This window comes from Sus scrofa, chromosome 13 (genome assembly GCF_054392235.1).
Source record: "Sus scrofa isolate SSC_HxYL_T2T_F1_AM1 chromosome 13, Sscrofa_HxYL_maternal_Yorkshire_Landrace_v2.0, whole genome shotgun sequence".
Lineage (NCBI taxonomy): Eukaryota > Metazoa > Chordata > Mammalia > Artiodactyla > Suidae > Sus > Sus scrofa.
In genome coordinates this window covers 175,261,417-175,274,348 of record NC_139395.1, presented here as the reverse complement: position 1 = coordinate 175,274,348, position 12,932 = coordinate 175,261,417, and the positions used below count along the sequence as shown (strand labels likewise).

At 35.7% G+C, this 12,932-nt stretch overlaps 1 protein-coding gene across 1 annotated transcript; it reads left to right on the top strand.

Moving 5' to 3' along the window:
* The first annotated feature begins 3,409 nt into the window (after positions 1-3,409).
* Positions 3,410-8,369, top strand: LOC110258297 (olfactory receptor 5K3). The gene has a single exon (XM_021081463.2). It carries the CDS (start codon positions 5,931-5,933, stop codon positions 6,858-6,860), a length of 930 nt encoding a protein of 309 aa, XP_020937122.2. The 5' UTR covers positions 3,410-5,930; the 3' UTR covers positions 6,861-8,369.
* Positions 8,370-12,932: the final 4,563 nt, after the last annotated feature.

The following is a 12,932-nucleotide window of genomic DNA, read 5'->3' as shown; positions in this document are numbered from 1 at the left end:
TGGTCAATCCTTGAGAATGTGCCATGTGCACTTGAAAAGAATGTCTATTCACATTTTTTTGGATGTAATGTACTGAAAATAACAGTTGTATCTAACTTTTCCATTGTGTCATTTAAGATCTCTTGCCTTATTGATTTTCTGTCTAGAGGATCTGTTCATTGATGTGAGTGTGGTGTAAAAGTCTCCCACTATAATTGTATTCCCATCAATTTCTCCTTTTATGTCTGTTAGTATTTCTTTGAAGTATTTGGGTGCTCCTATATGTGGGACATATATATTGATGAGTTTAATATTCTCTTCTCCAATGGATCATCTTATCATTAGTGTCCTTCTTTGTCTTTCTTTATGGCCTTTGTTTTAAAGTCTGTTTTGTCTGGTATGTGTATTGCAACTCCTATTTTCTGTCTTTTCCATTCTCATTAAATATGTTTTTGCATCCACTAAATTTCAATCTATATGTGCCCTTTGCCCTAAGGTGAGTCTCTTATAGGCATCATGTTGTATGCTTTTTTTTAATCCAGTCCGCCACTCTGTACCTTTTGATTGGAACACTCACTGCATTGCCACTTAAGGTAATTATTAATAAATATATTTATTTCCATTTTAAACCTTGTTTTCCAGTTATTTCGATGTATTTCCTTTTTTTTTCTTTTTCTATTGAATTATTTCCTTGTATTTTATGACTGTGTCCTCTTCTTTTTTGCTTTTTCGAATGTATTTTTGATTTCGATTTGTGGGTGCCCTTTTTTCAAGTATGTCAAGCCCTTCCTATATCTGCTAGCTTTAGCATGGTAGTCATATATGCTCAAACACATTTTTTAAAAAAGAGTCTAGATTTTCTCACTTTTATTCCCCAAATTTTATGATTTTGATGTCCTTTTTGAACGTCTTAATGTACATCCTTTTTGCAGTTCCTTGTGTTTATCATTGCTTTTACAATAGTTGTGTTTTTTTTCCTTTTAGTACTGGTTTGAGTGATAACTTTCTAGTTTTGATTTCCTCCATCCTGTTTCTTGTTACATATTTTTTATTTAGAAAAGCCCTTTCAGTAGTTCTTTTAGAATGGGTTTACTGTTGTAGTATTCTTTTAGTTTTTGTTTGTCAGAGAAATTCTTTATTTCTCCTTCTATTTTAATTGATAGCCTTACTGGGTAAAGTATTCTAGGCTGCAAATTTTTCCCTTTTAGAACTCTGAACATATATTGCCACTCTCTTCTGGCCTGTAAGTTTCTGCAGAGAAATAAGCTGATAGCCATGTAGGGTTCCCTCATAATTAAATCTTTGTTTTCCTCTTGCTGTCTTTTGAATCCTCTCTTCATCTTTAACTCCTTATATTTTTCATATAATATGTTTTGGTGTGGGCCTGTTTGGGTTCAACTTGCTTGGGGCCCAAACTTCCTTTCTTCCTGTATGTTGATATCTATTTCCCTTAGATCTAGAAAGTTTTCAGCCATAATCTCTTCAAATATATTTCACCCCCCCCTTTTTTTTCTTCTCCTTCTGGAATCCCTATTATGTGTAGATTGGCCTGCTTTATATTATCCCATAATTTTTTTTTATTTTGCTCTCATGTCTTTTTCATTTGGTTTTCAGTCTGCTGTCCTGACTGAGTGACTTCCATTATTCTATTTCCCAACTCACTAATTCATTCCTCTGCATTATTCATTCTGCTCTTCAGTGCCTTTAACACAACTTGCATCTCTGCGAATGAACTTTCTAACTTTTCTTGGATCCTCCTTATATTTTCTAGTTCCTTTTTAAAGTAATCTGCATAACTGTTCATATCTGCTTTTAATCCCTTCATATTTGCTCTTAATTCCTTCAGTATTTTTATGGTCTCCTTTTAGAACTCAGTGTCTTTTAGACTGCAGAGGTTTGTTTCATTGTGTTCTCCTTCAGGGGAATTCTCCTGTTCTTTTAAGTGGGAATGGTTCCCAAGATTCTTCATTTTGCTTATACTTTTCTCATACTGTAAGATTAGGGAAAGTAACTACTGTATTCTTGTAGGCCTATTTCAATGTGCAAGAACCCATGGGTATTTTATGAGTTCTTACTATTTATTTTTAGGGTGCCACACAAGCTACCAGGGAGATAGAGGCAATGGGCAGGTCTAGTAGTCACCAGAAGGTGGAAAAGGCTCCTCCTAGTTGCAGGGAACTGGAAAGTGACAGTGACTCTCAGGAAGATTTAGGCAGCAACTAGAACATTTGGCAGTAGCAGCTGAGGACATGTGTGTTCCCAGGGGGTCGAGAGCAACAATGGGTTGTGTTCAGTTGCCCTGCCTTCCTGTGTACTGACTTCTTAGGTGACTGGGGCTGTAAGTCATACCTGTTCAGGGATACCTGCTGCTGGCAGGCTAAGCCCACCTCTGAAGTTTAAGATGACTGATTTTGCCCCCATGACCTGTATACCACACAAGAGGCACCCCATCACACATAGCGAGCGCATGCAGGAAACTCCACCATTGATAACACTGAGGCTTGGCCTCTACACTCATTACCCACCCTCAGAGAGTCCACACATATACAGAGAAAGATATTCCTATGGCAGTCCAGCCATCTTCCTCTTGTCCTCTGCAAAAATGGCACCTTGCTTCTCCTGTGGGCCTAGAACTCCTTCTCAGCCCTTGGTGCATGTCTCCCTAGCCCCTAAGGCTGTCTCCACACAGCCTACCCTATGCCTCTCTCCAGAACAGACCTCCAGAGCCTCTGTCTCATCTCCCACTCCCTGCTGGAGTGCCCCAGGCTGTTATGTCCTGGGAGGTGGTACTCGTGGTCTGCATAGCTCTCTCTTTGCTTTGCCTTCCTCAGTCCAGCTGTTGCAATTTTCTCTAAGGTTTTTAGGTCTCAGTCTCAGCTAATCTGCCCACAAGGATGCTTGCAAGAGTGTGGGTTCATTTCCTCTTTCACAGCTCCCTCTAAAGAGTGCAATTCATATCTTAATTCCTTTCTCTCTCTCTCTATTTTTCCCCTTTTATTCTACCCAGTTATGTGGAGGGTTTAGTGCTCTTTTTGGAGGTTTAGGGTCTTCTGCCAGCTTTCAGTAGATGTTCTGTGCCAATCCTTCTACATGTAAATGTGGGGGTTTTTTATGTGTTGTGAGATAAGATGGCACATCTTACTCTTGTGCCATCTTGATCCCACACCACTGAATCTTCTATACATTTTAGTATCCTCTCCAAATTCAAACATCTTTCATAAAACATATTAATCTGATAAACATATTAATTCTTCCTGTAGGAGGTGATACCCACCTGACAATTCTGCTCTTTTTACATTTTACATAAAGTATGAAAAGACTGTAAAAATGTGGTCAATTAAATAAGATTCAGAAAGATGATTTTAAATTGTCTTAGTGAATTAATAAAGGTCTTTAAATTTAACCCCATTTTTTTCACAGGTGATTTCTTTTTCTTTTTCTTTTTCTTTTTCTTTTTTGGGCTACACATGCAGCATATGGAAGTTGCCTGGAGAGGGGTCAAATCAGAGCTGCAGCCACCAGCCAATGCCACAGCCATGTCAATAGTGGATCTGAGCTGCATCTGTGACCTACTCTGAAGCCTGAGGCATCACCAGATCCTTAACCCACATCCTCACAGACACTACGTCCATTTCTTAACCCCCTGAACCACAACCAGAAGTCCCCACAGGTCATTGTTAATTATCATCAGGTAGTGTACGTCTTAATGAGCAAATCTCCCCATAAAAATACACTGAATTCATTATAAGGAAATCCCTTTAGCTTTCAATGGGAAATTTAAATTTGCATTGTAAGGAAAATAATTATTGTCACTGACCTATTAACAGTCTCCCAGACATACTCTTTCAATCCCAAATGCTTAGAGACCAAGGTTTATATTCTGAAAGTCTAATAGCCTTAACATCATAAACCAAATAAGGTGTTATGAAACACTTCTCAGTGAAATCTAGATAAGAGGTCTATTCTAGTTTACTTTCACTGTTACTATTAACATCAATTAATATTTATTCTTTCTGAATGATTAAGCATTTTGGTTGTTAGATCTCAACTCATTGGTTATAATTCTAGCTATCCTCAAAACCTAAGACTATGGGAAATGAGGATGAAAAAACTTGTTGCAATTAATGCTGACCTCTGATTCAAAGGTTGATCTTCAAATTATACAGGTAAGGACAAAATATAATTCTGTTATATAATTCAGGCATGCACATACAAAGTTATGTCTATCTTAGCTTAATAATAATGTGGCATATGTTTAATATTTTAAAACAAAAAATAAAACTTTTACTCAGTGCTTATATTTGAAATTGATATAAACAATTTTGACCATAAAATTTATGATTAGACTTCAATATATTTTGAGGTACACTAATAGTAAGAAGGTAGACTGTGGAAAAAAATGTTCTCACAAATCATAAAGAGATGTAAACGATTTTCTCTATTCAGTTTTATTTTATTTTTTTTGTCTTTTTGCTATTTTGGGGGGCCACTCCCATGGCATATGGAGGTTCCCAGGCTAGGGGTCCAGTTGGAGCTGTAGCCACCAGCCTACGCCAGAGCCACAGCAATGCGGGATCCGAGCCGTGTCTGCAACCTACACCACAGCTCAAGGCAACGCCAGATCGTTAACCCACTGAGCAAGGGCAGGGACTGAACCCGCAAACTCACGGTTCCTAGTCAGATTCGTTAACCACTGCGCCACGACGGGAACTCCTCTATTCAGTTTTAAGTGCTACTGAACTCAAGGATATAGACATGGCTTTTATTTATTAGCTTTTAAAGTACTGTGACATATTTCAGAAAATCTTACATAATTTTTTCAGAAATGGAAAAATATTAGGTAAGTTAATTCAGGTAAAAGAAACAGATTTTTTAAGCAATGAATTTTGAACAATTTAATTTGTAAACTGTTCTTCAAAACTGTCTCAATCTGCAGATACCAAATAGTTCATTATGGATCATTGGTGGCATACTGAAAACATTCCACATCCCAGGTCACTGGATTAGAGGTAGGATTGAAATCAGCCATGCTTTTTGCACTATAGCATTTTACATCTGTTATAAGAAGAATAAGTCACAGAAAATCTCAAAACACCAAAAATATATAAAGGAAATTGTGCATGCAAATATGAAAAAAGAATGATAGATTGTACACAAGTGATTCTAGATTGTGGTGCACATATAAGATACGCTGGATACTTCAAAAAAATAGAGATTAGTGTAATCTGGGGCATTGAGCAAACTCTTCAAAGTATTGTTATATACCAACTATGCTTACAAAATGCAGGAAAGGGTTTAGATATCTGGGCACATTCAAAAAGAATAATGGATCTAGCACGACAATAGAAAAGAAATCAAAGAAGTGATAAACTATGGGTATTTATTTTTAAAGCATTCCAAAGTAATTTTTTGTAAAGATGAACAGTCCCCTTCATCCTTAGCAATTTCCATATAATTCCAAGGACATACAATTCCACTATAAAAATATTCACACTACTAGGAAAAAATATTAAAATGTTGCTCAGTTAAAATATATATACATATATATACCAAGATGTACATGAAAAGTGATTTGATATTTATCTTAAGGTACTCTAATATAAAAACTGACACACATTACTGGGGAATACTGAGTCAAATATGGGTCCCATAAATATGTATATCATTCTCCATAAATTCATAAGGACAAGTCTTTTCCACTGTAAGCATCATCCCTAGAATTAACAAACATTTCTGGGAATCCTGAGCTTCAGAGTCAAGATCTTAAAACTTATATTACACAGAAACAAATATCCCCTATAGGTGTGTGTTCCTGTATACCAGAGGAAATGGGAGAAATATGAAGAAGACCTCCACTCCTCATTAAAAGAAAACCTGGATGGGAAAATTATACACACTCTAATTTCAAAACTTTTATCTCCACAATTCCCATATCAACAGAGAATGCAGATATGACTGAGGATAACCACTCCTTGACAACTGAATTTATCCTCATAGGATTTACTGATCACCCAGAGCTGAGGATCATCCTGTTTCTGGTGTTCCTTACCATCTACCTGATCACCATGGTGGGAAACCTTGGTCTGGTGGCACTGATATGTACAGAGCATCATCTTCACACACCAATGTACATCTTTCTGGGCAACCTCGCTCTGATGGATTCCTGTTGTTCCAGTGCCATCACCCCCAAGATGCTACAGAACTTCTTTTCCAAGGACAGAATCATTTCCCTCTATGAATGCATGGCACAATTTTATTTTCTCTGCTTTGCTGAAGCTGCAGACTGCTTTCTCCTGGCAGCAATGGCCTATGATCGCTATGTGGCCATCTGCAACCCACTGCAGTACCACACCTGGATGTCCAAGAAACTCTGCCTTCAGATGACCACAGGGGCCTACATAGCTGGAAACGTGCATCCCATGATTCATACAGGCTTTCTCTTTAGGTTAGCTTTCTGTAGATTTAATCAAATTAATCACTTCTTTTGTGATCTTATTCCATTGTTCAGACTCTCCTGTGTTGACCCTTACATCAATGAATTGATGTTATTTACCTTTGCTGGGTCAGTTTCCATCTTTACTATTACCACAGTAATAATCTCTTACCTTTTCATCCTTTTCACAATTTTCACAATGAAATCCAACAAGGGAAGAGGCAAAGCCTTATCTACCTGTGCATCCCACTTTCTCTCTGTCTCAATATTCTATGGTTCTCTTCTCTTCATGTATGTTCGACCAAATTCCAGGAATGAAGGAGATAAAGATATACCTGTTGCTATTTTTTATACTCTCGTGATTCCTTTATTAAACCCTTTTATTTATAGCCTAAGAAATAAGGAAGTAATAAATGTTACCAAAAAAATTATGAAGAAGATTTCATAACATTATGAAACAAATGCTATCCCATATGGATAACTGATTTAAATCTGATTAAACTTTTTTCCAAATCAACAGTACTGAGAAGGTAGAAAATGGGTGTTTCATATATAACATTAAATTACTAAAACATGATGGTGTGTCAATCAAATAACCAAATGTAAATGGTTTTCCAAAATATAAGCTGCTAGGTTTCATCAGGAGTGAGCTAAAAAATTACCCTTCAGGTCACAATTGTGTCAGGGTGTAATTAGTTACACTTCATTACTATGTTTCAGTGTATAGTAAGTTGCAATTTTCAACAAATTCCACAAATGCAAGGAATTAAAATCAGTACATATAAAGGTCACCTCCATTTAATATTTTTGCATAATTTCTGGAATCCCAAGGCGTAATCATACAAATTCCTCATATCCCAAATCTGCTTCAGCAACACCATCTGACAAAATTAAACTATATACTTCAATTTGATTCTCAATTTTTAATTGTTACAGAGATTGTTTCAATATGAAATCACAGAGAATATATATTCCATAATCAAGAACATTTTCCTCTTTAGAATTAGTGAATTTTCTCTCAAGTTCTCTAAATTGCATTATCTGAACATTCGTGGCACATAAATCTCTATTGAAGATGATGCTACTTATATTGACATCACTATGGATTTGATATTTTCATGTAGTTCGAACGGTTGACCACCATATATGATGGTGCAATTCCTGAACATATACTTAAATAAAGCTTTTTCTCTATGATATTATTATTTGTCCTGCTTGTTATTAAGAATAGAACTACCCCTGAACTGGTTCCAGTATAATTTTTTTGTTTTATCTTTTTAGGGCCACACATGTGGCATATGGATGTTCCCAGGCTAGGGATCCAATGAGAGCTTCATTTGCTGGCCTATGCCACAGCCATAGCAACATAGGATCCAAGCCACATATATGACTTCCCCCATAGCTCATGGCAACTCATTCGGTTGTTTGAATACTTACGTATTTTGGGTATTAACCTTAATTTTTAAAAATTATGAGTTTTGATAATTCTCTTTGTAAAATCTTCTTCAGATTAACAGACTCAATTTATGGAAGTGGTCACTAAGCATCACTGTAAGGACCACCAAAGAAGTCATTAAGGATCATTGGTAGGACCCTGAAAACACGTTCACCCATCCCAGGTCACTGGGATGGAGTTGGACTTGAATCAATATTATTTTTCCCCATACCACTGTACAGCTGTTATAAGAAGTATGAGTTATAGCTAACCATAAAATTTTTACTATACAACAAGGAAATTGTTTGCACAAACGAACAAAACTCAGTGTAGATTAGATATAATCCATGGTAGATTGTGTTGGATATGTAAGACATGCTGGAGAGTCTATAAAGTGGAAATTAATATGACCAAGGGCATTTATTTAGCTTTATTGAGTAGCATTATATATAAACTATGCTTTAGGAAAAGGAAGAAATGTTCAATATATTTTGGCAAAATTCAACAAGAATAATGGCATGAAGAGAGTCAATGTTTATGGAAATGCATATGACATAAAAAGGTGATAATCAAATGAATATTTCATTCCTTAGTTCTCTGAGTTTATTTTCTCTAAAATCGAACAGTACTTTCACTTATCTATAGGAACCATCGAAGAATTCTTAAGATATAAACATATCTATTGTATGATATTTTAAAACATTTACACTGTTGGGACATATATATAAAAAGATTCTGATCAATGAAAACATTAAACCTATATATACGTATATGTACATATATGTGATTTTAAATTTACTTAAGGATCTCTAATATAAAAATTGAAACTAAAATTATATTAGCACAATGAAGCAAATATGAGTACCTAGATTTATAAACTATAATTGCATATTCATGAAGACAAACCCTTGCCAGTGTAAGCATCCACTCTGTAATTATCAAAAACAGTCTTAGGGAATTTTGAGTTTCAGATTTGAGGTCATAGGAATTGACATGTTATGGGAATGAATGTCCCCTAGAAGTCTGTGTGCTTGTATCACAGGATGTTAGGAGGAGCTTAAAGAAAAACTCACACTTTGTTATGAAAAGAAAATGTTAACAGGAAAGCTATATATATTCTAAATTAAAGTCTTTTTTTTCTGTCTTTTTGCCTTTTCTAGGGCCACTCCCATGGCATATGGAGGTTCCCATGCTAAGGGTCTAATTGGAGCTGTAGATGTCAGCCTATGCCAGAGCCATAGCAACACGGGATCCAAGCGCATCTGCAGCCTACACCACAGCTCATGGCAACACCAGATCCTTAATCCACTGAGCAAGGCCAGGGATCGAACCTGCAACCTCATGGTTCCCAGTCAGATTCGTTAACCACAGCACCAGGCTGGGAACTCCCTAAATTAGAATCTTAGTCTCCATAGTTCCTGTCTCAACAAGGAAGACATGACTTGGTATAACCAAAACTTGACAATGGAGTTTATCCTCACATGATTTACAGATCATCCGAGCTGAAGACTCTTCTGTTTCTAGTGTTCCTTACCATCTATCTGATCACCATAGTGGGAAACATTGCTCTGGTGGCATTGATATTTATAAAGTGTTGTCTTCACACACCAGTGTACATCTTTCTGGGTAACCTCCCGCTGATGGATTCTTGTTCCTGTTCCATTACCCCCAAGATGCTTGAGAATTTCTTCTCTAAGAACAGAATAATTTCCCAATATGAATGCATGGCACAAATTTATTCTCTCTACCTAGCTGAAGCTGCAGATTCGTTTCTCCTCCTTTGTTGACCTTTATATCAATGAATGGATGGTATTTATCTTCACTACTAAAATTTTATTTTATTTTATTTTATTTTATTTTATTTTATTTTATTTTATTTTATTTTATTTCATTTGTCTTTTTTTAGGGCTGCAACCACAGCATATGGAGGATCCCATCCTAGGGGTCTAATCAGAGCTGAAGCCGCCAGCCTATGCCAGAGCCACAGCAATGACAGGTCCAAGCTGCATTTACCACCTACACCACAGCTCATGGCAATGCCAGATCCTTAACCCACTGAGCAAGGCCAGGGATTGAATCCACAACCTCATGGTTCCTAGTCAGATTCCTTAACCACTGAGTCATGAAGGGAACTCTGTATCTTCATTATTAAAATTTTAATCTTCACTATTACCATAGTAATAATATCTTGCATTTTTACCCTTTTAATTTTCACAATGAAATCCAACAAGGTCAGAGGCAAAGCCTTACTTTTTATGTATCCCACTTTCTGCCTCAATATTCTATGGATCTCTTCTCTTCATGTACATTTGATCAAATTCAGTTAAAGAAGAAAATAAAGATATACCTGTGTTTGTTTAATATACTTTAGTGATTCTTTTATTAAACCCCTTTATCTGGAGAAATTGATGGGAAAACAATCATAGTAGGAGATTCTAACACCCACAATCTCATCAATGGACAGATCCTCTAGACAGAAAATCAATAAAGCATCCTATAGCCTAAAGGAAACAATAGAAAAGTTAGACTTAATTGACATCTTAAGTACATTACATGCAAAAAAAATCAGAATAAACATTCTTCTCAAGTGCACATGGAACATTCTCATGAATTGATCACATATTGGGCCACAAAGCTAACTTTGACAAATTTAGGAGGACAGAAATTTTTTCAGGTATCTTCTCTGAGCACAATGGCATGAAACTAGAAATCAACCACAGGAAAAGAAATGAGAAAAACAAACTACATGGAGACTAAACAACATGCTACTAAAAAACCGATGGGTCAATGAGGAAATCAAGAAGGAAATTAAAAAATAACTTGAGACAGATGATAATGAAAACACACTACTCAAAATCTATGGGATGCTGCAAAAGCAGTGCTCAGAGGGAAGTTCATAGCAATACAGGCCTTCCTCAAAAAAGAAGAAAAATCTCAAATTGACAACTTAACCCACCACCTAAATGAAATAGAAAAAGAATAACAAAAAAAAAACACCAAACTCAGCAGAAGAAAGGAAATCATAAAGATTAAAGAGGAAATCAATAAAATAGATATTCAAAAAAACAATAGACAAAATCAATCAAACCAAGAGCTGGTTCTTTGAAAAGGTAAACAAAATTGACAAAACTCTGGCTAGACTCACCAAGAAGAGGAGAGAAATAAAACCCCCCAAAAAACAAAAGAAGTATTTAAAAAGAAGTCAAGTGGATAATGCAGAAATAGAAAAAAAAAACACTATCAACAGTTTTATGCCACCAAATTCGACAACCTAGAAGAAGTGGACAACTCTCTAGAGACTTACAGACTGTCAAAACTGAATCAAGAAGAAACAGATCAACTGAACAGATATATCTTTATAAATGACATTGAATATGTCATAAGAACAATCTCTGATGGCTTCACAGGTCAATTCTTCCAAACATACAAAGAGGAACTTAAACCCATTCTCCTTAAACTTTTTCAGAATGTTGAAGAATAAGGAACACTCCCAAAGACATTCTATGTTGCCACCATCACCCTAATTCCAAAACCAGACAAAGATACCATCAAAAAAGAAAACCATAGGCCAGTATCTTTGATGAATGTAGACACAAAAATTCTCAACAAAGTTTTAGCGAACAGAATCCGAGAGTATACCACGACCAGGTAGGATTCATCCCAGGTACACAAGGATGGTTCAACATATGTAAAGCAATCAATGTCATACACCACATTACAAAAGAAAAGTCAAAAACCACATGGTCATCTTAATAGATGCATAAAAAGCATTTGACAAAGTTCAACATCTCTTCACATTAAAAATCCTTACCCTTGCTGTACAGTGGGAAAAAAAAAAAAAGAAAAAAAAATCCTTACCAAAGTGGGTATAGAGGGAACATTCCTTAACATAATCAAATCCAATTATGACAAACCAAACCCACAACAAATATACTATTCAATGTAGAAAAGCTGAAAGCTTTCCAACTAAAATCTAGAACAAGACAAGAATGCCCATTCTCACCACTGTTATTCAATACACTACTGGAAGTCCTAGCCACAGCAATCAGACCAACAAAAGAAATTAAAGGAATCCAATTAGGAAAAGAAGAGCTAACACTGTCACTGTTTTGAGATGACATGATACAATATATAGAAAATCCTAAGGACTCAACTCAAAAAATACTTGAACTGATCGAAGCAGCAGGATGTAAGATTAACATTCAGAAATCAGTCACATGTCCATACACTAAAAATGAAATATTAGAAAAGGAATACAAAAATACAATACCTTTTAAATTTGCACCTCAAAAAATCAAATACCTCGGAATACACCTGACCAAGGAGGTAAAGGACTTATATGCCAAGAACTATAAAACATTAATCAAGGAAATTAAAGAATATGTAAAGACAAGGAAAGATATTCCATGCTCCTGGGTTGTAAAAATTAATATTGTAAAAATGGCCATACTACCCAAAGAAATCTACAGTTTCAATTCAATCCCTATCAAATTACCCATGATGTTTTCCACAGAACTAGAACAAACAATCCAAAAATTTATATGGAAACACAAAAGACCCAGAATCACCAAAGGAATCCTGAGGAACAATAACCAAGCAGGAGGCATAACTCTCCCAGACTTCAGGCACTATTACAAACCACAGTCATCAAAAAAGTGTGGTACTAGTACCAAAACAGAAAGACAGACCAATGGAACAGAATAGAGAACCCAGAAATAAACTCTGACACCTACGGTCAATTAATCTTTGACAAAGGAGGCAAGAACATAAAATTGGAAAAAGTCTTTTCAGCAAGCATTGCTGAGAAACCTGGACAGCTGCATGCAAATCAATGAAACTAGAACACACCCTCACACCATGCACCAAAATAAACACAAAATGGCTGAAAGACTTAAATATAAGACAAAACACCATCTAACTCCTAGGAAAGAACATAGGCAAAACATTCTCTGACATCAACCTTTCAAATGTTTTCTCAGGTCAGTCTCCCAAAACAACAAGAATAAAAGCAATATATATATATATATATATATATATATATATATATATATATATATATATGTATGTATATAAGTATATATATAT